The sequence below is a fragment of the Sphaerodactylus townsendi genome, linkage group LG01 (assembly GCF_021028975.2).
Source record: "Sphaerodactylus townsendi isolate TG3544 linkage group LG01, MPM_Stown_v2.3, whole genome shotgun sequence".
NCBI classification, from domain to species: domain Eukaryota; kingdom Metazoa; phylum Chordata; class Lepidosauria; order Squamata; family Sphaerodactylidae; genus Sphaerodactylus; species Sphaerodactylus townsendi.
This window is the reverse complement of record NC_059425.1, coordinates 146,611,563-146,636,032: the sequence shown is the minus strand read 5'-3', so window position 1 is coordinate 146,636,032 and position 24,470 is coordinate 146,611,563. Positions and strand designations below refer to the sequence as shown.

Below are 24,470 nucleotides of genomic sequence, written 5' to 3'. Positions count from 1 at the left end.
TTGTTTTAAATTTTGAAAAGGAATAGCTGGCTTTAAGTGTGCGGTCCTTCACTAAAAACCACATCAGTATTTTAATAGGTTCATTATAGAAGACCTTTTTCAATAAATTACCATAAATGCATTTTGTTAGTATTTATGTAAATCCAAGGCGATGATGCAATTTTGTTCTGGAAATTGAGCACCTTTTCCCCCCCTCCGCCTTCATTCTTTCCTTTCCTTTCATTTTCAGTTCAAAAATCTAACACGTGAATTGAAGCATTTAGAGACTTCTTAACATTGTTTCCGCTTCGGTTCTGTGTTACCCAGATACATTCAAATACCCTTTCAGAAAACTTTCATGACTGGAATCAGTTGGCTGCTGCCGGTTTTTCGGGCTGCGTGGCCATGGTCTGGTAGTTTTTGCTCCTAGCCACAGAGAGAAATGCATCTTATCATGACATGTTTCTGAAGATACCAGCCATACATGAGGGCAAATCATTAGGAGCAAAAAACTGCTGGACCATTGACCACACAGCCTGGAAAACCCACAACAGCCAGGCTTTTTGGCAGATAGATAATCATGTGTTAACTTGATAAACATGAATGGGAACACACTGCTGTTTTACAAGCACATATGTAATTGTTAGACAGTGTGAGGCTATCAGATTTCTGAGATATGATCAGAACAGGTGCCTTATAAAACTCACCAACAAATGCAGTGGAATGGCATCTATTTATTGGGATGTGGCAGAGAGGACTTGTGTAAACTATAAGCTGGATGTCTTTGAAATATGCAAATATTTGCCTTCATCGTGTGAGCAATCAAAATAATTTCTGTCAGTAGTATCCTGTATTTTTCCCAAGTACAACATGCAAAAGAACTGTAGGTTCATTACTACAGACCTGTTATTATATTTAACCAGGAACTCATTACTTACACATGTCAATACTACTGAGGTATTAATAAGCCAACAAGTAATGCCTGAATTTTCTCTACAGTAATCAAAATGTTTTTTGTAAGCTGTGACACTGTAGAGATAGCTGTGTGGGAAAAAAAATCTCTGATTTGTACACACACATATAGAATTTCCATAAAATGCTTTGCTATTACTCTAAGACCATTTACTTCACCAGATGGATTTCTTTGCCCAGTCTAATAAATTCTAGAAGTCTATGTATTTTAAAATGGCAATAGAATCTAAACAAATTAGATTTATTTAGTAATACATGCAACAGTAATGTATTTATCTTGAATTTTCTCACAAATCATTTCCACACTGAGTCATTTGGCCAAACAATTATTCTTCCCACAGACTAGTTCAAATGTTAATTGTTAATACGGACGTACCTTACAGTTATGCCTGTCCAAGGCTCCTCTACATAGCTGTATCTACATATTATATGTACAGAGATTGACCTAACCAAAAAAGTACCTCATTTCCTTCCTTTGTGAACAGAGTGTTCAACTGGTAGAGATCTTCTTTAGATTGTTATCTACATTCACTTTGCTCATTGATAGTTGCGCTTTATTAGTGTCTGGAACTGGCCTGCTGTGTGTGTGTGTGTATGTGTGTGTGAAACAATGGTAATTTTTTAAACGTACTAGTTAGCAAACTACATTAAAACATTTTGGCCAATTAAAATGTCATTCTTTTTATGAAGTACATACCTAACTTGCGATAACTGTTACTACATACTTCTATATAATGTAATAGCAGTCAGGTATAATTAGCTGGTATCAGTTATTAACTGATACATGTTCCTGCACGTTATTTGAAGATAAAAGGATCTTTGCATAGAAGAATGGGAAGACAAATGAAGACTACCTTTTGCATATGTATATATTTTAAGTTTAAATCCCTGGATATATTGTGCTGTCGTGTGGTATAAATATGTTAAATCAATAAATAGTGGTTTGATTGCATTTGTAAGAACAATTGTAAAGTAATATGTATTTCTCAATAAAATTATTATGAGTGGTGTTTTCTTTTTAAAAACTTGTTAACTAGGAGTTTTCTCCTGTTAAGCAAAGTGTTTTAGCTAGTCCACTTTTCGCTTTGGTGCCTATTTGAAAAAGATAGTCTAGACAGTGGTATGTTTAGGGTATCTTGTTGACTTAATAAAGCTAAGTCCTCCTGATTAACATATTAAGCAATTTTATTTTGTTTTTCTTTTGCAGTGGTGCATCTTCTCATCCAGCCTTACAACATGGTTAATGAGTTTGGACATCATACTGTGAAGCAGTCTGCAGCCTGATCTTTTAGTGGTAGTGGGCCAGAATGTTGAATTACTCCTACACTCACACAAATCCATAAAAGCTATGAGAAAGGAATCGTTTGACCCTTTCCAGGTTTCAGTCCTTTCCAAATGAGTATCCCCTTCTAAAGACTCCCACAACTGTCCTTCCTTTGATGAGTGAATAGCTGTGTTCCACTGTCATTGGCTGTATTACTTTACTCATTGAAAAAAAGAGCTTAATTCACAAACAGATTTCAGAAGAGCAAATTAGGGCACATGTTACTACAGGGAAAGTGGGAGGGGGCTTATTACCAGCAGTTCTTATTTTCTCACATTAGTCTACTGATGGAACAAGCAAGTCAGAGAGTATATACAGAAACAAAATCCTTTATTGAGTATACAAGAAAAACATATACCTGATAGGAATACTCAACCAAGTTTACCTAATAAAAATGGCTTATACATTAGCGCTATTCATGCGATGGTTTCTTTAAGTAAGGATTTAATGTCTAATCTCTGTTTGAATGTGTGAAAACTCACTTCAGTGGCCTAAGAAGCTAAGTCTGTGACTATCCTTTTAGGCATTTGTCCGGAGCAGTGGCAGGCTTTAGAGCAGTGGTGGCAAACCTTTGGCACTCCAGATGTTATGGACTACAATTCCCATCTGCTCCTGCCAGCATGGCCAATTGGCTGATGGGAATTGTAGTTCATAACATCTGGAGTGCCAAAGGTTCGCCACCACGGCTTTAGAGGGAGACCACCTTGAGGTGGTTTCATACATTACTTGCTACGGTAAGGAATCTCTGAAAACAGCAGTAGATTAAGAAGCAAACTGAGGTGGTCTTTTCCATGGATTCTAAATGTAGATGCAGTTTTGGAAGTCATTTTGGCTAATCAGTATCTCCTCCACTGTCACCTAACGGAAGATCATGGCAATCAGTTTTTCTATATTCAGGACTTCAAAAACACGGTTTATCACCAGTTATGCCGAAATGATGGTTTCTGTAGACACCTTCCCCTACCACACATACTTAATTTCAGCTGAACAGCCCATAAGCAGCATGGGTAAAATGTCAGCCTGCACAACATTCTGTGTATTGTTAATTAAGCTCAGTACAGACTGAGACTTTCCATAGTTTTCTGTGAAAGAAATTCCTTTAGGGATACATGGATTCTTTTTCATACACCATTCCATCCCTGTAAAATCATAATTTGCCAGTGTTGTGCTTAGCTTTAATTCTCCCCTTTTTTAAGAATAAGGGACCTACTTTCTCATTTCATATGTATTGCTCCTTCTAGGCATCACATTTCTAATTTATGTCAGATCTCTAAAGTAAAATCACAAATATTAACATTAAGAACCCATTTTTCCATTTGAGCATCCTGGGGTTTTAGAATAAAGAATAAATAGGTCTGAAATTACCATCCAAAATACTCTATATGTGTAACTTAGTTGCAAGGGGATGTTTCTTGCTCTGGAATGGACCATTGATATTAATAGACATATTCGATCATTTGAAGCTGTGAGATCACATGTCAATATTTGCAGGTAACCCAGATAATTAAGCTGGCCTTTGTGAAGTAATTTTGATTTCAGTTTGCAGCCGTTTCACTTAATGGGACTTAATCAGGCTTTTTTGTCAGTGAAATGCGTAATTCTGACTGGAATCGCGGTTTTTGGAATGCATGCCAGGCTGTATATGGTATGCTGACCAAACAAGTATTGCAAGCCCAAGTGGACAGCAGGTCTTATAAATCACTTGATAGTCTACAGCAAAAAACATATGACTTATGATTAGAGAGATGTGAGTAGGGCAGGTATTGAGGATTTTGTAGTGTGCAAAAAAAGCACTGTTCCTTACCTAATTACATTTGTTAACATTGGAAGTAGAACCGTGGCAGACTTACACAAAGTGATAGTAGACTTCTATATTATTTATTGGATTTATATACTACCCTTCCCCTTATGGCCTCAGAAACTCCGTTGGTAAACTATTCTCGTCTACTAGCAAGCAACAACAGAGCTTACAGATGATCAAAACCTCTAAAATGTACCTGAAGAAAAAAACTTTTCACAAGGTGACGTGAACTGATGTGGAAGGACTGTTATATTATCCACAGGCAGCAGAATTTTCTATATCTCTTTCACTGGTATTTTGTTTATTAGATCTTTCTGATGGAAAAATCAAAATAAGAGGGAAATATGTGCACGAGCAGAATGGTAGCCCCTATCTTCCACTGCAAACCTGTGAAAAAGACAGTGTTTGTTACATTTTGTGGACAAGACTTGTTATTTGTGTAGGACTGAGAAACATTCCACAGTCTTAATTTGTACAAATTTAGGCGATTTATAATAGCTGTTAGACATTGGATAATATATTGACTTGTACAGTTGCAATAATGCTGTTTGTATGAAACATGTTTTTAGTAGATGTGTGTAGTCAACTTGAATTTTCCTTTGCTCTTGGATTCAGAGGCATACCCATGCAAGAGCTGAGTGTTCTTTTGGTGTCCAGGCTGTGTTTGATTTCAGCTGCAGCAATGACTGCTCATCTTGATTTAATATTGGTGTCTAATACCATGTTGTAAGGTTGGAGCAATAGATGTAAGATTCAGTGTTAAATACTTTAAGTTGAAATGAACACGTTCAGTGATAATACTTCTAGAAGAATAGCTGTGTTAATCTTTTTGCAAAACTTAATTTAGCAAGAATAGTTCATGTGGAAATAATGTGTTAAAGGTGCTAACAAGATTCCTGTTTATGTTCTATGAGAGATACCATTGCATACATTGATTGTTTTATCCTTGTGTGTTAATTAGTGATTTTTCCCCCTCTTGGCTTCAGGTTCATGGTAGGCTGTGGTAGATGTGATGATTGGTTTCATGGAGATTGTGTTGGATTGAGTCTTTCTCAAGCCCAACAAATGGGAGAAGAAGACAAAGAATATGTATGCGTGAAATGTTGTGCTGAAGAAGACAAAAAACCAGATGTTCTTGAACAAAATGTTCTGGATACACAACTGAAACTGGAACCGACTAGAGAAAGTAGAACAGTGGAATATGAGAAGCCTGGGATATTGAAGCAAACATCCACATGCCCACCGAATAAAACAAAACTGGGGGAAGACTACGTGAAGCACAAAGTCAAAATTTTTAAGCGGGTAAGAAATTAATATGTCCATATAAATGTGTAAATATATAATTTCATTCTGCAACATTTATAAGCTGCAGTAATTTGATATTTTGTCTTTAAAATTCTTTCTTCTAAGTGTATTAGTGTGACATTTTGTTAAATATTTAATTTTTTTCAAGTGATTCTTATCCATTCCAGTACAAATCTGAACAGAGTTGTACCCTTCTAAATCCATTAATTTAAGTAGATCAAGAAGGATGTAACTTACCTTTGGACTGAACTATTTAATTTGTTCTGAAGCAGCCAACTAAGGATGCAAGTTGAGGAGGGAGAGGAGCACCAGTGTTTTTTTTCTAAAGAGGAAGAGAAAATTGCTTAGAAATTTAAGGACTAGCTTTTGTTGGACACTATCACTATCAGTCAATATAGTGGATTGGATCTGGTTGATCCCTTCCTTTTTCTGAAGTTATACTGATACAAAGATTTTTAATGCAAATAGTTTACATATTGCAAAAAATAACTGACACAAAATCATCCTGTTATAATGAAAGTCCAAAAATGGAGGGGGGAAATCACTGTGAGCTGTGAGTTTTGAGCTGTGAGTAGAAATGGATTCCGTCCCTAGTTATTGATGTACCCACAAGCCTCACTAAACCTTGGGCAAAAGGCCTCATCTAATCTACCCAGCTAGTAAGATCAATGCATATGATTGAACTCTTACCCCACCAGTAACTTGTCACTATTGCTTATCAGCCTGTCACTATTGCTTATCAGCCTTACAGGGACCCCCATTTTGATTTCTGTGCCCCTGCACATCTTGGAATGGGCCTAGCAATACAAATTGAGTCTCAGTCAAACTGATATCAAAATGACATGGTAACCTTTCCCCTCTTCAATCTTGGCAAAAATGTATAAAAAGTTATTCCTCAGTCCATCCAATTGGCAGCTGGTTTTGGATCCCTGCCTGTTACCCAACTGTATGGTTGACTTCTCTACTTTTCCACCCCGTTCTGCTATGCTTCTCAAGTCTGGTCAGTTCCCTGTCCAGAGCAACCCACATCTTCAGAAAATAGACTTGTACGTCTTTGGATTCTCCTCTTTCATTTCCTCTGTAGGAACAGGCAGTTTGTTAAAGGAATGGGTTAAATAATGTTTGCATTTCACATATTTCTTTTTTGTAGCACCTCTGTTTTCATTTACCTGATTTAACTTGGTTCTATGTCTGCCAATTCAATGAATTTCTTGTTTAAGAAGCATATTCTCCTTTATTTATAATGTTGATCAGGACCTCAACTCCAGTATATACAGGGTTAAGATCTCCATAATTAATACTGCATGGTGGGCCCTAGCAAGTTCTTGGGTGGGAGTTCTCCATGGAACTCCAGGTTCGTGATGTGGAAACAGGCAGTGGCAAACCACCTCTGAATGTCTCTTGCCTTTCTGCTTCACCAGGGGTTACCATAAGTTAGACTTGGCAGCAAAACAAACAAAAGCAAAAAAACCTATAATACATTAGTTTTCTCCTTGTTAGCAGAAGGATGCTTTTGCTAGTTAAAGGTAATAGCCCAGAGAAAATTTAGCACCTTTGAAATAATGTAATCATTTTTTTATTTAAATGGTGTTTTTTCATGTCTAATTTTCCCTGGATGTTGACAGTGCAGTTAAATGTGAAATATATATTCATTTTTTTTCATGCAAAAGAATTATAATCAATTTTTCTGTTTATTGTTTTTCAACACCCCCCCTTTCCCCAGGAATCTGGTGAAGGAAGAGCAGTATCAGAAAGTAAGGATTCTGACATGAAAAAAGGGGGTCAAATTCCCATTAGGAAAATGGGGCAAATGCCTACAGTTTTTCATCGGTCTTCTGAAGATAAACAGGAAAAAAATAACAAAGATGCCCTTAGCATTTCTTGTCCAAGTGAAAGCACAACAAAATCAGGTACTAGTCACGGAACGCAGAAATTGGCCTTTATTTTATTTATTTTTATTTATTTATTAAATTTATAGGCCGCCTCATCCCCGAAGGTAATACTGGAAATGCAGTGAATGTGCTCATTTTAAATACCAGTGTGGTATGTCATACAGCTAAAGACTTGCAGAAAATTGAGAGGATTTGAGTTCCTTAAAATGTTCTTTTTTCATTGCTGGAAATAAATAATGATTAAAAGGATGTATGAACTAGACTAAAACAGTTGGTATATCATCTGTCCATTTATCTTGTATGCTGTTATGTTTACCACAGGGTAGCATATATGATTTGTTCATCCTCATTGTGATGTGGGTTTGGCTTAGGGTATATGACTGGTACAAAGTCACCCAGCAAATTCATGGCAATGTGCGCCTTGAATTCATGGTTCCTTGTTCTACTTATGCCACACTTCTGCAGGTTCTAGTCAGACAAAAAGGACCTTGGATAATTGGTTTTAATAAAATGTTTCTTAGAAGTACTTTGTCTTGTGATAAGAAACGTTTCACTTAATCCAAAATCACTATCCTATTGCATGTTCTCTCAGAAGGGATTTCTTACACTCTCTTCTGTTCTCACTTGTGAATTTCACCTTCAAGTTAACAAATCCATCGAATAACTTTATTTTCATTATAATTATTCTTTATTTCAGGATTTCAGGATAGACCAGAAGGCAAGAAAAAGAGAGCAGAGAAAGGAGGAACTGCTAATATTGTACACCCACCTAGTGCATCAGCATCCAAGCCTTCTACTGATCAAATAAGACAGAGTGTTAGGCAGTCACTCAGGGAAAGCCTTGAGAAAAGGTATAGATGACATACTTATATATGGTTACATTTTTATTTGTCACAGTTTTCTGAATAACATGTCTTTTTTTTAGACTTGCCGACTCGACGCTGAAGATTCCCGAAGAAAGAGCAGCAAAAGTTGCAAGCAGGATTGAAAAAGAGTTGTTTTCCTTTTTTCGGGATACTGATTCCAAGTACAAGAATAAGTATAGAAGCTTGATATTCAATCTGAAAGATCCAAAAAACAATGTACGTTGCATTATCTGTGTGAATTCTGTGTCCTGAATTCTTACAAGCAGTTCTGTTTTTCCTTCTGGGGACTGACATGGTGGAATTTGTCATGTTCATAGTCCCCCTTCTGTGCCTTTATCCCCCAAGATGTAATGTATCAGTGTTGACATTGTTTTCCTTTGGTTATTTCCAAATTAGAATTAGGTGTTTAAAGTTAATGATGAATACCGTATATACTCGCATATAAGTCGAATTTTTCAGCACATTTTTGTGCTGAAAAAGCCCCCCTCGACTTATACCCAAGTGAGGTGTATTTTAAAAAATATTTTAGGGTTTTTAATTTGTCCACCGCCAGGGGGCTCAGTTTTTAGGCTAGCCGCACCAAAATTTCAGGGGATCATCAGGTGACACTCCTGATGATACCAGCCAGGTTTGGTGAAGTTTGGTTCAGGGGGTCCAAAGTTATGAACCCCCAAAGGGAGTGCCCCCATCCCCCATTGTTTCCAATGGGAGCTAATAGTAGATGGGGCTACATTTTGAGGGTCCATAACTTTGGACCCCTTGAACCAAACTTCATTAAACATGGGTGGTATCATCAGGATACTCTATTGCTGAAACCAGCCTGGTTTGGTGATGTTTGGTTCAGTGGATCCAAAGTTATGGATCCCCAAATTGGGTACTCCCATCCCCCATTGTTTCCAATGGAAGCTAATAGTAAATGGGGCTACCCTTTTGAGGGTCCTTAACTTTGGACTCCCTGAACCAAACTTCACCAAACCTGGGTAGTATCATCAGGATGGTCTCCTAAAGATACTCTGAAATGTTGGTACTGCTAACATAAACATTCCTCCCCTGACAGGGACCCTCAAATTTTCCCCAGATTCTCCTTTTAAATCACCCCTCCCCCTTCTGAGTGGATTTAAAGGGAGAATCAGGGCTTACAGAGCTAGTTTAATGTTTTTCTTTGAAATAAATATTCAAAAACATTTAACCTACTGATGCCTCAATTAATGTAATTTTATTGGTATCTATTTTTATTTTTGAAATTTACCAGTAGCTGCTGCATTTCCCATCCTCGACTTATACGCGAGTCAATAATCCCTGAGGGATGGGGCGGTATAAAAGTCTAAATAATAAATAAATAAGTTTTCCCAGTTTTTTGTGATAAAATTAGTTGCTTTGACTTATATGCGGGTCGACTTATACACAAGTATATACAGTATATTACCTTTAATGAAAAGCTGTAGATCAGATCAATCTAAATTTTTGCTTTAAGATTTGCTAGCTGTCACTAATGAGAGAACAAAGAGTAGTCAAGCTAGCCCAGCATCCTGTTTCATACACTGACTACTCAAATAGCGCCAGGAGACCTACCAGCAGGGTACAGAGGCCAAAGCTTTCCTCTGGTATTGTCACCAGCACTGATATTCAGAAGCTTACTACTTCTGAATATAGAGGCCCCATTTAATCATCATAACTAATAGCCATTGATGTACGCGTCCTCCAAAAGTTGTCCACGCTCCCCTGTGTTCCATTAACATTTTCTCTGTCTTGATCCTAGAATTTGTGGTTCATTTATTTTCCCACACAAGCCATTCTTTGTTTTTATCTCAAGAAAGCATTAAATTCTTGCATCCAAAAACTGTTTTCTTCGTGTCACTCTTTTATATCAGCAGCCAGAACTACTGGGGATGGGGGAGAGTTTCTGCTCTTTATGTCTAGTTATGTTAGTGTACAAATCGAATCATTGTAGACATTGTCCTGTTCTTTTTCTGTTTCGGTACACCTAAACAACTTTGGACTGCTCACTTGCTCCTCTCCTTGCACGCTTTGCAGTTTGCAATTCTAATGAATGTATGAACTACATAGTGTGTAAATCATAATTTACATCATTGGAATATGATGATGAACTGTGGTTTGCCAGGAAACTGGAAATTGCAGCATGTGTGAGAGAGAGATTATGTGAGCTCTAAGTTCATTCCTGTAATACAAACTATGTACTTGAACCATAATGGTTTTGTATGTTTTGTGTGAGACTTCTAATTGGTGCAAACAGAGATTTATTTATTTATTTATTACATTTTTAGACCGCCTTCTCCCGAAGGCTCCCTTTTTCATGCCATAGGCAAGAGAATGCTTTCTGTGTGCAGTGGTGAATACTAATGTGCCAACCGAGCATCTCCCTTCATAGTCAGGAAAAGTCTAATACCCAGAATTTGTTTAAAATCCAGCTGTCTAGAGACACAGTCTTTTTTTAAAGTAAAAAAACATTGTTGTGATTAAGAGGCACCTTCTTTTAGCTAGCACAAAGGCAACTTTGAATAATGGTAGTAATGTTAACAAATAACAGGAAGTTGATAATCTTCACGTTTCAAGATAAATCCTCTCCAGATATTTTACTATAGGTTTGTAAAAGGATATATGGTTAATGTTTTTGTAAAAATTCTGTTTAATTCCAAAAGCGTTGTGGTTTTTCTTGAATGTATTTTAAACACATTGTGAGTTAAATGTTATTTGTGCAATGCTGTGTTTCAGCATTTGCGGTGCCGTAATTTGGAATTTTAGTAGAGAGAATGATTTGTGAAAATGATATACAGAGAGCTCTGAAATGCCTAAGTGTTCACTTTGTTGTACTTGAATTTGTATTGGAAGTCAATTTGTTTAAAGCTATCCCTATTGTTTTTCCAGATACTGTTTAAAAGAGTACTGAAAGGTGATGTTACTCCAGACCATCTCATAAGAATGAGCCCAGAAGAATTGGCTTCTAAAGAACTAGCTGCATGGAGGAAAAGAGAAAACCGACACGTATGACCTTTCTAGAAATATTTAATGGTTGTTAATCACTCTTTATTTATTAACAAAAAAGGCCAATAACAACAATACAGAATAGGGTGAAATTTCCACCAAGACAAAAAGTTTCCATTTTATTCATATTTTAACCACTGTATCTTCTGAAAATTCCAGCAATGAAAATTTGTCCCAAATTACAAAGGTATTAGAATTGATTTTGAGTTTTTCTGGTGACGATTATATTTTGATAGGACTTACTATGCTTGAATTCTAGAGTCCTGAACATTTAAACATTTAATTGGCTTGAAAATCCAGGAGTATCTTTTGGTCCCTAATGTGACAACAGATTGTAGGGGGAACTTCAAATGGGGTTGTCTTTTATAAATGCATTCAAGAAGTCAATATCTTTGATCATTCCAGTTTTAATTGTGGTAACCGTCGTTCAATTTTAAGGCAAAAATCCAGCATTTGCGCATTTCTCATTGCTTGGAGCTGCAGAGAATGCCACCCAACCAGCAAAGAGACTGGGGAGTTGTTGCCAGGCCTTAGTGTCTGAGCCAGGGGAAGGGCAGAGCTGGAGAAAGGAGGGAGATGGCAATGAAAGACATCAGGGCCAGCAAAGCAGCCAAGGAAGGGCGGGTGTGACCTCAACCCAAGGCCAGGGTTGGAGGGGTGGAGCAAAGGCTGTATAGGGGCAGAAAGGGCCACGGCTGAATATGCTGGCGATCCTTCCCAGAACTATGGAACCAAGTATGGCAGGAGGGAATGCAGATTGTGAGTCTTCCTCCTTCACTTCTGAGGCCTCCCTAGAGCCCAGTGCCCTGGCGAGCACTGCCTGGGAATACTTGCAAGATGACCTAGAGGGGATGCTGCAGATTTGATGATGTTGTTCCTGTTGAGCTTCTCTCCAGCAGTTAAGTAAGCCTTCCACCCCATGGCGCTCGTTCCCTCTGCCTCTAGCGTAAAAGGAATGTTTTGTCCCGGGGCCCTTATACAGGTAAATTCTGCAGGGAAGGAAGGATGCCTCAGTAGCTGGAGAGAAGTTCAGAGGAAGAAGCATCATCGGATCCAAGCCGACCCAGTATCACTGTAATAAATGTTCATATTAAATAACTAAACCATTATTTGATATTTTATAGACAATTGAAATGATTGAAAAAGAGCAGAGGGAAGTTGAAAGGAGGCCAATAACAAAAATTACTCATAAAGGTGAAATAGAGATTGAGAGTGAGACTCCAGTAAAAGAGCAAGAAGGAGTCGTGGAACTTCAGGTAAAATGACACAAGTTCTTTTTGTTCTTATTCACATACAACGCAGCATTGTTTTTTATTGTATTGTCTGCCTTGAGTCTCAGTGAAAAAGTTAGAGTATCAATGAAGAAATTAAAATAATGAAAGGTACACCTCACCTTGATTTTGGTTAATTGGCAGAGGCTTTGGAGTAGAACTGAACAGCGCAGTAGATCTTACATGCAGGCAACGGATTCTCATAAGGGAACTGATTCATATGTAGAATGTGTGCATTGCAGCAAAATTCTGGTTTCCTTATCCACTTTCCCATTAACTTTTGAAATATTTCTAATATAGAGTAGATTTTACATCAAGTTATGAGTTACTTAGCATAGTATTAAGCCATGTTTCTGTTAGACATGTGTGAAATGCGAGTGTGTTTAAACACATACAAACATTGTATTAATAAATCGTTGTCTTGTGTGTAGGAATCTGTTTCAGTTAAGGGTATAGAAAAGATGGAGGAGACAGAAAAAGATAAAGAAGTTGATGAATCTGCCACACCTGATACAACAAGCCAGCACAAACATCACCTCTTTGATCTGAACTGCAAAATTTGTATAGGTAATATGCACTGGCATACTAAACATCAGGGTGTTACTTCACTCATTTTGTTCTTTGGAAATTATATGGCATGGAGCAGCTGATAAAAATCCCATTGATCTTAGTTTTAGAAAGAGAAAAGAACAAAAACTACTCTGTAGGATCAGAATGGGATTCAGAGTGACTTCATGCTGTTCTTCAGAAACGAAGAGGAGTGTCTGCTTTCAGCCGTATAGGGGCAAGAATGGAGAGGAGGGTCAATTGCGGTTACTGCAGGGGCATTGATTTGCCTTCAAAGTTCAACGTAAAGGCAAACAAGTCTCTGCGCTTTCCTCTTCCCTCTTTGCATGCCACAGGATGGGGGGAGGGGCGGGGTGGGCAGGCAATGATGACTGTAAGTCGTGTGTGGGTATGAAAGGCCATTAAGTTGCAGCCAACTTATGGTGATCTTGGTAGGATTTTCTGGGTAAATCATTAAGCAGAGGTGGGTTGCCATTTGTAAAGCCTTCCTTGGCGGTCTCCCATCCAAGTATGGTCCCTGTTCAACTTTGGGAATCTGATGAATCTGAATCTCTCTCTTAGGAAAACATAGAACTCCTTTGTGTTTAATTTGAGGCAACAGGATCTTTAAGCATTTTAGTGAGAACTGCTATACAAGGGATTTTTACAGTCTTTGTAAGAAGTGAAGTTGCGACTGTGAAGCTTTCTCCATTGCCTTTTCAAGGTCGAATGGCACCCCCTAGCGATGACCTTTCTGGGAAAAAAGTGAAAGTGTCGGTCGGAGTTGCCCGTAAACCTTCAGACAATGAGGCAGAAAGCATCGCCGATGCACTTTCGTCGACAACAAGCATTTTAGCTTCCGAATTATTAGAGGAAGATAATGAATTACCAACTACTGCAGTTGCCTCAGCTTCAACCCCCAGGTAATCATTTTTTTTCCTGGTTGCTGCTGTTAAAACATTTTTTACTCCAATGCATAGTTAATGTTACAAGTGTTCAGTGCAAAAATAAATGGAAATGATCATGTAGCCACATTGTTTGAGATGAGAAAATGTGTCGCCTGTTCCATGAGGCCACTTTCCGCAGACAGGAACAAATAGGGCATGACATTTTGGCAGTTTTGATTCTCATAAGGATCCTTGCACTCGTATTTATTGGTTGTGACTTGACAACATGGCTGTAATGAATGCCTGAACTTAAAATGAATTTTACTCTTAGTACAGTAGACATGCGGAATCTGATCTTTTTGTCTTATGTCTCATGCTTCCTACTTCGCATTCAAGCAAACAAATGGTGACTATTTAAAGATACAGTCAAGGCTGTGGACATGTTATGTACATACACTTATGAATTTACAGACAGCAGCCTGTAACCAAGCCTGCTGATTTCTGATGATTCTCTCCGTCGCTTGTTGCTGCCTTCTAAGCCCACCCTCAAAATCAGTTTGGGCAGGTGTATGTGTGTGTGTGTGGGGGGATCATGGATCCTCGGGGTTACCCTAGCTGGCAAAATGGTGGGTCTGCAGTGTGTGTGGAGGTAATAATCAGAAATCTTCTTAACAAAACTTCGGTGCCATTAAGTTTTCAGAATCTATGACTGGCTAGAGGCCAGTGTTCAGGACTGAAAGAATAGTGTAGACCATTTTTCCACCCTATGGTGAGAGTGCATTTATTACTATTGTGGCTGTCCGACTTCTGTTTTCTGAGTCTCTCTGTTAACCCTCTTCCAGTTTAATATGCCAGGCAGTTTGTAGCCTTGTGCTTGCATCCAGCAGTGAGCGAGTGAAAATATAAATCAACTTAGCACGTTTCGGCTTGCACAGGATCTTGTGCAACAGCCAGCACTTCCTCCCTAGAAATTTTTTTGCCACTGAGTCACAGCGAACATATGGTGGTGGTTTGTCATTGCCTGCCTCTTCGTAGCCGCACTGGACTTCCTGACACTGCTTGGCTTCTGAGATCTGATGAAGTTGGACTGGCCTGAGCCAAGAAATTGGGTGCACAAAACCTTGCACAAATGGAAATGCAAGTGAGGATAGAATGAGTTTAACCTGGCACAAGTCCTTTTTCTTGCATTCTTCTTGCACTGAATCAAACTCTTTATTTTTACCCCTTGTTTTTCAGGTCGGAAACACCAGGCACTGTTGAAAGTGAAACACTCTTTCTAGCCCGTCTGAGCTATATTTGGAAAGGCTTTATCAACATGCCATCTGTTGCAAAGTTTGTTATCAAAGCTTATCCAATCTCGGGTTCTTTTGAAAATTTAACAGAGGTAATATGTTTATGCACTTGTATGTGTACTTGAAGTTAGTTTCTTCCATTTTTTTCCCATTGTGGAACGTGGAAATGTTAACCTGGCAATAAATTCTGGCGTTTCCCAGTGGCTTTTCCTTGGAAAGTTTGGTTCATGGTAATTTATTTAATAAATGCCTATAGCCCGCATATGTGATCTTGCCACAGTCCCCAAGTACAAGATACAAACTGAAAGGCATGGTTCTTGCTCTGAGGAGGACAATACCTTGAAGCTCACACTGGCTGCTCAGAGAGCCAGGACTAAAACGTTCCACTTCTTGTCTCTCAGGTGGGAAACTCCTGGCTCAGTTTTACTCCTGCCTCACACGGGGAGAGCATCTGAGATTAGTCCTATGTGTAACATCTGTTCTTCCATCCTTCTCTTAACTTCTTCAGTCCATGTTTTTCAAATAGCCAAAGAGATCTCCTAATCCCCAATCACGCCTCCTTTATTCGAACATTTTCTGTCCCTCTGTGCATTCTGCACCCCCACCCCCACCTGTGGAGGATGCTGAGATCCAGAGAGAGGTGAGCGAAAATGAATTCCTCTCCAAAGAGGATGCAGACCCAGGGCTGCTATCTTCTCTGCTGTGAGGTGACCAGGCAGTCTGGAGAGATCCCACAGACATAGAGAGAAAGGGCTAAAGTGCTCCAGGCACCAAAGCAAAAGCAGCTTAACACAGGAAAAAGTTGCAAGAAGGACCTCACAGGAGAAACTGGCCCTAATGGCTGCCAGTGCTGCCCAGAGTGGTAATGATGGCAGACTTATCCCTCGGAGGGCACTTTATTGAGTCAATAGAAGGAGATGGACAGTCAAGGGGTAATACTAACATGCCCCCCACAACCAAGGTTGATGGAAGGCAGCCATCTTGCTCTGGGGAACCCATGGAAGCAGTTCAGTTGGCCCTAAAGAAGCAATTACAGCACATCCAGATGCCTTACCCCGCACTCCCCCCAGGTCTCATAAAAGGCATTCCAGCATTCTCCTCCACACATTTTTGTTGACCTGTCCAGGTCTGAGGAGGGATGGGTTGACAACTGTGGGGAGAATTTCGGATAGTGGCCCACCAGTACAGTCGGAAAGTCTCTCCCTCATCAAGTGCCTACCTGGGCCATTTTCCAAGAAACATTACTCCCTTTACCCTATCAGATAACAAGACAGAAGAAAGCAAATCTCAGAGGATAAACCAGCCACAGAAAAGCCGCCTGCTAGATTATTTAATAGGGAAGATTCTCAATCTCTTCTAAAGCCCTCATGGCATTGGATCTCAGAGTTCCTGACCCAGGCAAGGAACCCAAAGAGGGCAGATCCAGGCTGAAAGGATATAAGGAGTTCTTTCCAAGTTACCATCGTCAGATAAATCGGACCCCTTCCCTGAGTACTCTGAGAAACTGGTGAAGGCAGAATGGAATTATGCCAAGATGACAAGAGACCTTTCTTGCCAAACTCTTTTTGTTCCTTTCTCACTCTGCCGCAATCCAGTCCTGACTATAGGAGGACTTGGTGACAAAATAGCAGAGGTTCCTTTTTCTTCAACAGTTTTTCCCATTTCCAATCCTACCAACCTATCAAGATCAAACAGCTTCAGACAAGGAAAGCAGTGACACCAGGCCTGTGCCGGTGGGGTTGAGGTAGAAGAAAAGGCTGGAGCAATTCCAAGCTCAGTGATTAGACTTACAACTAGACCAGTGGGTGAAACAAATCATTCAATTCAGTTTTCCATAGAGTTCACCAGTCTCTAATTCCACAGCCCGTTCAGTGAGAAGTGCAACTGTTAATGTTGACTGTCAAGCCTCAGTTGAGAGAATATGCAAGGCAGCCTCTTGGTTCTCCACATTGAGCTTTGTCAGGCATTACAAAATAACAAGGTGGCCTTCGGGTGCAGAGTTCCATGGTACGTGGTGGAAGCTGCGTTATTCCCACCTGAAGACAGAAGGCCACTGCTTTTGGAAGTCCAAAGCTTCAAGATGCCCTCCTCCTCAGAGTGAGAATGGAACCTTGGAAACTTACTGAGAGGGTTCCTTCTTACACTGGCATCTTTTGCTACAATCCTTCCCCCTATGGGCTTTGTAACCGCACACCCTTTCTCCTCTGTACATGTGAAAAGCAGGTGTGATCTGTGTGTGCCTCCCATATGCTCACCTACCCTTCTTCCATTTGGTAAACTTAAGTTTTTTGAGCTTTGTGAGAATCTGCTTGTGGTGCTGTGTCTGTTTGGAGAGAAATCTGCATTTTATGTATTTTTATTAGATACTGTTATTCTCTCTGTCTCAAGGTCTGGAATAAATGTTCCTTAAATATACTCTCTCCCACAAAATTCTGAACAAGGTCAGGTTGTGTGGATGGTTGCCTGACTGTTAGTTAGAATGTTCGTGATGTTCTGTGCCCATGATAGTTCCCAGTTGATGGGTTTTAACTGGCTAAACAGTGTCATCTTTTGCATGCCAGACATTTTGCATGCTCTTCATACTTTTCACCAGGCACAAACATTGGGATTGTTCTTGCTCAGACATGCAACAGGAAAGGCAGCAGTGTCTGAATCCATTGAACATGATTTTTGGAAACACACTTGTTATTTAGTTTTTGTCCACAAGATCCCAGTATCTTTCTCCCTTGTATAGTTGCTGGTTCAGTGTAATTTTTCATCTTCAGTTTAGCACAGTTTGCTGAAATTCCCATTTTATAAGGAGAGAAAGACTGACAAATTGAATAAAAGTTTGGGGGAATCTGTGGGCATGCACTGATTTAAACCCTGCTCTAAATCCAACATTCTCTATACTTATTGTACTGGTTTTCATTTACTGGTATTGTTTTGTAAATTGTCATGCATTCTAACTTTACACGAAACACGATGTCCTAAAGTCATATTGATAATCTTATTTCATCATTAAGAAGAATATAGTTTGACACAGTACCTCTGTATATTATTGGTTCTTAAACTTGTTAATGTATACAACCGAGTGTTTTGTGTTGTTTTGAAAAACAGAAATGCAATTATAATCTTTTTTCCCCTTGGTATAGGATTTACCTGATAGTATCCAAGTAGGTGGCAGGATATCGCCTCAAACTGTTTGGGAATATGTTGAAAAAATAAAAGCTACAGGGACAAAGGTAATGATATATGCAAGCTTATGTTTTACACATGTAACGTCCTTTGCTGTGTTGCTGATTTACTTTACATATAAGAAAAAGAAGAAAGAATTCAGTGCTACATTGCTGCAGCTCTGCAACAGCCTGCATAGGATAGCCTGAATCACAGGTGTTAAACTCACGTCACTCCAGATGTTATGGACTACAGTTCCCATCATCCCCTGCCAGCATGCCTCCATAACATCTGGAGGGCCGCGAGTTTGACACCTATGAATGATCCAAGCTAGCCTGATCTTATACGATCTCAAAAGCTAAGCAGGGTCAGTCCTGGTTAATACTTGGATGGAAACCACCAAGGAAGTCCACCGTTGCTACCTGGAAGCAGGCTATAGCAAACTACCTCTGTTTGTCTCTTGCCTTGAAAACCCCATGGGATTATAAATAGTCTGTAGTTCACGGCACTTTCTATCACCACTTTTTAATAGAAATTCTCTGCCACCATTGTTGTGTTAAATGTAGTGCAGCAGTGGAAAAGGCTCAGGCTGTGGCAAGTGCCAGACAGGCAACCCTACATGAGTGGGGTGGGGTGGGATAACCAACACTTGTCTAGTAATGGTCTAATGGCATTTTCCTGAATTCTGAAGTGCTGAATTCTGCTGTTAAGAATGAACAAAAAACACAAAACAAAACAGAAAACAAATTTTAAATAAACTGCCCTGTGCTTTTTTCCTCAATAGGAAATCTGTGTGGTTCGGTTCACTCCTGTGACTGAAGAGGATCAGATTTCATACACCTTGCTGTTTGCATACTTCAGCAGCCGAAAGCGTTACGGTGTAGCAGCTAATAACATGAAGCAAATTAAGGATTTATACATTATCCCTTTAGGTGCCTCTGATAAAATTCCACATCAGCTGGTGCCATTTGACGGTCCTGGTAGGTAGCAAAACTATGCTGAAAACCTATATAAGGCCCAAGAAATATTCTTAGGTGGAGGTCTTGTTTTTTAAGATTACCCCTGTTGAGATATGTTTGGATCATCTGCAACGTTGTTATCATTATCATTATTATTATCATTATTATTATCATTATTATTATCATTATCATTATCATTATCGGACCATTAGCATGTGTCCTAAATCCAATATGGAAAACCATCCTTAGTGAGAAGCATTTTTGCATAGGTAGCCTTACAGTAGTCTTGCATTTCTGCTTCCTTCAGCTCATTAATCAAATTAATTCTTGTTGTAACAAGAAATAATTATTTTGCAGGGTAGGAATCCTACATCGCTATACATAGAGGGAAATCTGACTAGTGTGCTGTGTGGTTTCCGGGCTATATGGCCGTGTTCTAGCAGTATTCTCTCCTGACGTTTCGCCTGCATCTGTGGCTGGCATCTTCAGAGGATCTGATCAGATCATCAGATCCTCTGAAGATGCCAGCCACAGATGCAGGCGAAACGTCAGGAGAGAATACTGCTAGAACATGTGGCCCTACAGCCCGGAAACCACACAGCACCCCAGTGATTCCGGCCATGAAAGCCTTTGACAAATCTGACTAGTGTTTCTCCTGATACATACATGGGCCTGTTGAGCTTTGTGAGTTTGCAGGGGCATAGGTGGCTTTCTGATTGAAGCAGTTGTCTGCTGTGAAACACATACATCTCACTAACTGTGCCATTCTGATTGTTTCAATGCAGGAATAGAAGTCCACCGACCCAACTTGTTGCTGGGGCTGATCATTCGTCAGAAGTTAAAAAGACAGATAAATGCAGTTGGTAGCACTAGCACAAGCCAGCCTGAAGAAAATCTTGAAAGTGGCTCGGCGAGTTTGCCACCAGAAAAGAAGAGCAAACTAAGCAAACCCGAAGTGTTTCACTCAGAAGCAGAAGAAAAGGAGGACGAAAATGACTTTTTTAACTCCTTCACAGCTGTGTTGCACAAGCAAAGGCTTAAGTCTCAGCTGAGTGTTTCAGAAGAAGTAACAGTCAGTGAACCTTCTGTGGAGACCGTAAAACATGAGCCGCCAAAACCTCTTCGGTTCCTTCCTGGAGTTCTGGTTGGTTGGGAAAATCAGTCATCCGCTCTGGAGTTTGCAAGTAAACCATTGCCAGTAGATGATATTCTTCAAAGTCTTCTGGATACAACAGGGCAGATGCCTGAACTTATTCAGTCGCCAGCGGACCAAACTGCTAATGAAAACCTGACTGAAAAACAGATAAATGTAAAAGAGGAAAAAATTGACATTCCTGAAATAACTCCTGGACTTGAGGAAACTAAGGATAACCAGAGCAGTTCGCAAGAATCCACAGATAATATATCAGCAGTTGATATACCAGTGGCAGATGTCTCGTGCTCTTCAGGAAATCTGACTAGCTTAAGTCTCAAGGGGAAACCACCAGATGTTTCTACAGAAGCATTTTTAGCAAACTTAGCTATTCTGTCACAGAACAAAGAAACCAAAGAGGCTGCTGAAAGCAGTGTAATGTTGGGAGGCACAGATAATGTTTCTCAGGAAGATAAAAGAACCACCAATTGTCCTGTCTCATCCAGCTCGGGAAAAGCACTTGGGAGCGATAATGCTCCTATAGCATCTGTTGATACTGTGGCTGTTAATAGTTCAAAATCTCCACAGTTCATCAATCTTAAAAGGGATCCAAGGCAAGCAGGACGAAGCCAACAGAACAACACTTCAGAAAGTGAAGGCGACAGTGTTAGAAATGAAGATGTACAAAATAACCAGCTGGACACTTCAGAAATGGAAGAGACAAATGTAGATAATAAACAGTCTTCAGGAAATGATCTAGACTTAGATCAGAGCAGTAGTCAAGTGGGCAACACAACCACTTCAGCTGCAACTAAAGCAGATGGCGTTTGTTCCTCCCAGCTGGAAGAGACAAATCATTCCCCTGAAAAAGCACTGATGCAGAATATTGAGACAGTACAATCAATTAGGAGAGGCCTCTTGCCACCCCCACCTCCACCCTCATTGTCATCATCATCGTCTTCATCAGCACCCCAGTTTGAAACTGAAAATTCTTGCCAAGCTGAGTTCAGTACCAAGATAGGTAGTCCTGTTACAAGTGGAAACTTCTCACCAATGAGGACTCAGCAGCCCAATTTTCAGCCCACTAAAACTACTCCACCTGCTTTTCAATTCCAAGGGGCTGTACCTCCCAACTTTCCTCCGCAAAACAATCCTGTGTTTGGATTTCCTCCCCATCTGCCTCCTCCACTTCTTCCTCCTCCGGGCTTTGGCTTTGCTCAGGCCCCTCTGCTGCCTTGGCCCCCTGGGATGCATCTATCAGGTCAGCCCCCACACTTTGTTGGGCCAGTTGTGCCAGCTCCACCACTGGCTCACAAACCGTCGAGATTCTCAGGGCCAGAACACTTTTACCAGAGCAGAGACAACAGGAGACCAGACAGGCGTCACAGTGACCCTTGGGGCAGGCAAGATCCACATTTGGAGAGAACCTTCAGTAGGAGGAAAAGCGACCAGCATAGGCAAAGGTTTTACAGTGATTCTCACCACCAGAAGAAGGGGAGGCATGACTGGGAGCCAGATTCTGACAGAAACAGGCCCAGAGATAGAACCCAGGACAAAGAAAGAGACCGAAAAAGCAGGGAGGAAGGGCATCGAGACAAAGAGAGGTCACGACTTTCGCATGGTGAGAAGGACTCTGAAGGCAAATCCTCGAGAGAAAGCAGAAATCCTGAAAAGAAAGATGCTTCTAAAAGTGAAGAGTGGGCTCACGAGAAGGAGAAAGAGAGAGAGAAAAGTAGGGAGAGGCATAGAGAACGGGATAGTGAAAAGCATCGAGACAGGCACCACAAAGACAGGGACCACAGTGACCGAAGTAAAAGCAAAAGGTGAAAGCCACAAAGGGCACAGGCTGTCTTTTAAAGTTTTAAATAAACATAAAATAATCTGTGTTAAATATGTCCTCAAACTCTGTAAAATATGTCTGGGTATAATTGTGCCGTCAATTTTTCTTTCCTTTTTGATATTCACTGTTAGCGTTTGACTTTTGCTTGGATTGATACCAGTCTGAGTTTACCCTTTACTCCCTTCCTTTTACATTTTACTATTTCAGATTGGAAGCTGAACAGTTCAAAATATTACATTGCTTGTATAGACAGAATTTTAATGATTTTCTTTTAATATGCAATAAAAGACATATAAAGTTTTTTTGGTCAAATCTGGCTTTCATCAAGATGTGTTTGCCACCTTTGGTGGTTTGTGCTCTCCCATTTTAGGATGCTTGAGTTGATATAACAATGAATTTTATACTATGTAAGTTGCATTGCCAAACAGAGCATTGTGACAGAACCTCAGAAATCATTTTTCAGTATAACAGTTGGCTTTAAGCCAGAGGCGTACTGGGAGAAAATGGTGCCCAAGTCAACACCTCCTCAAGCACTCCCACGCCCCAGTTATGGGAGCCAGCTCTGGCAGGCCTGTGGCAGGCTCCCGGCACGGCTGCTCCTTCAGCCGGTGGAAGAGAGCAGTGGTGGCTGTCCTGGGTAGCCTGGCGGGGCCGTGCCTGGTGGGGCTGGGAGCCTGCCATGAACCTGCTGGGTGCCCCTTGGCCTGGCCCTGTCAGACTGCTCCTTCAGCTGGCAGAGGAAGGCGGCAGCGGTCCTGGGCAGCCGGCAGACCCAGCTGGCACAGTGGGGAGCACTGGGCTGGTGCCTCTTCAAGGGAAGGGTGTGGGGGCAATTTTGCACCCCACATGTGATCTAATGGGTGGCGTCCGGGATCAATTGACACCCTCCCCCCATGTCCCTCTGGCAGATACGCCCCAGCTTTAAGCTGAGGGGTGTTGAAGGATTCAGAAGAGGGGAAAATGAGACACAAGCAGTATTGATCATTTCACATTTGTCAAGCATCTGAAACCGTTTGTGAGCAGAAATTAAATGGTCACATGGTCCAAGTTTTATTGCTTTAGGACGCACTTATTTTGGTAGGATTTTTTACAACTTTAGCCTTTATGCTATGGTTTGTATTAAATTAATTTTTCAGCCATTTCTCGTGCTTCAAAAACTTGAATACCTAAGCTTGTACATGACATTGTGTTTTGCTATCCTTTATATTGTAAAATGTAAATATTTTAAGGGATATTTTGATTCTACAAATGATAAAGCCTTTCACAGCTGTTCTTTGTTTTATTTTAATAGATGTGAAGCAATAGGCTAAACTGCTATAACAAAAAGATGTATAAATGTGGCTTGGCTTTACAATTCCTGGTAATTTTTAACAACCCTAGGGTTTTTAATAAATAGATCCGTAAATTTCTTGTGATTTCTGTGGCAAGTTACAATACACTGCTGTTTTTGTTGGATACCATTGCACTATGCTGTTCAAGAGCCTGTTTTGAGATATTTAGTAAAATTAAGAGCATTGTACATTGAAAAAAAATCTTCTTGCTTAAATCGCCTTACCAATGAACATAATTTTTTTGCACTTTGGTATCAAAAGAAACTTCCAATACTATGTGACTAACACAAATTGTCAGGCTATTTCAGAATCCTTATTAGGTATAACAGCCTACTTGCAAACCTTGCACATGGCTTTCTAGAATCAAATTAAAAAATGCTATACCATACAATGGTTGATGGTAGCTTTTATTTAAAGATGTGAAGTTTGTAGATCTTGTGTGTTAACAGAGTTCAAGGTTCTCGTTAATTTGGATGTAAATGTCTGAGGATGCTTGAAATACTGAACCTCTTGCTACAAATGTATGTGGTAGCTTTCTTTTTCATATATGATTTTATTTTTCAGTATTAACAAAGAGAGAAAAGAAAGCAAGAATGGGGAAGTAGCTTTCTTGCAGGGTATTGCATTTATTCCTTCAGGTGGTTTCAGCCACAACTCTTGTACTTCCCCAACTCATGGGAGCACCATCCCTCTCTATGCGTGATTGCTTTTCTTCTTAGAGAAACTAGAGAGCAAGTTTAGTACTCTGCACAGCATCAAACACAACCAAATGGAGATATATTTGGTGTGTAGTTATTTATGGAAAAATATTGGGCGGTGTAGCGGGATAGTTGGGGGACTATAATTTTGTTAACTTCGATTAGCTCAGAATCCTTGCTATTTGATTGCCTGGGACAGATTGAGAAAGGGAATCA

The 24,470-nt window shown here is 40.0% G+C and overlaps 1 protein-coding gene across 5 annotated transcripts in view; it reads left to right on the top strand.

Moving 5' to 3' along the window:
* PHF3 (PHD finger protein 3) overlaps positions 1-23,630 on the top strand; it is a 50,745-nt gene extending 27,115 nt beyond the window's left edge. For 4 of the 5 annotated variants that reach the window (XM_048496420.1, XM_048496425.1, XM_048496443.1 and 1 more), the window contains 12 exons: positions 5,063-5,378; positions 7,105-7,291; positions 7,971-8,124; positions 8,199-8,355; positions 11,026-11,142; positions 12,267-12,398; positions 12,845-12,980; positions 13,684-13,882; positions 15,083-15,230; positions 18,273-18,362; positions 19,079-19,274; positions 20,039-23,630. In XM_048496420.1, coding sequence (XP_048352377.1) covers positions 5,063-5,378; positions 7,105-7,291; positions 7,971-8,124; positions 8,199-8,355; positions 11,026-11,142; positions 12,267-12,398; positions 12,845-12,980; positions 13,684-13,882; positions 15,083-15,230; positions 18,273-18,362; positions 19,079-19,274; positions 20,039-22,212 — 4,006 coding nt within the window. In that variant the 3' untranslated portion in view covers positions 22,213-23,630. Of the gene's footprint in view, positions 1-2,947; positions 4,297-5,062; positions 5,379-7,104; positions 7,292-7,970; positions 8,125-8,198; positions 8,356-11,025; positions 11,143-12,266; positions 12,399-12,844; positions 12,981-13,683; positions 13,883-15,082; positions 15,231-18,272; positions 18,363-19,078; positions 19,275-20,038 lie in introns of those variants that run through there. The other variant, XM_048496454.1, reaches the window with a different exon arrangement.
* Positions 23,631-24,470: the final 840 nt, after the last annotated feature.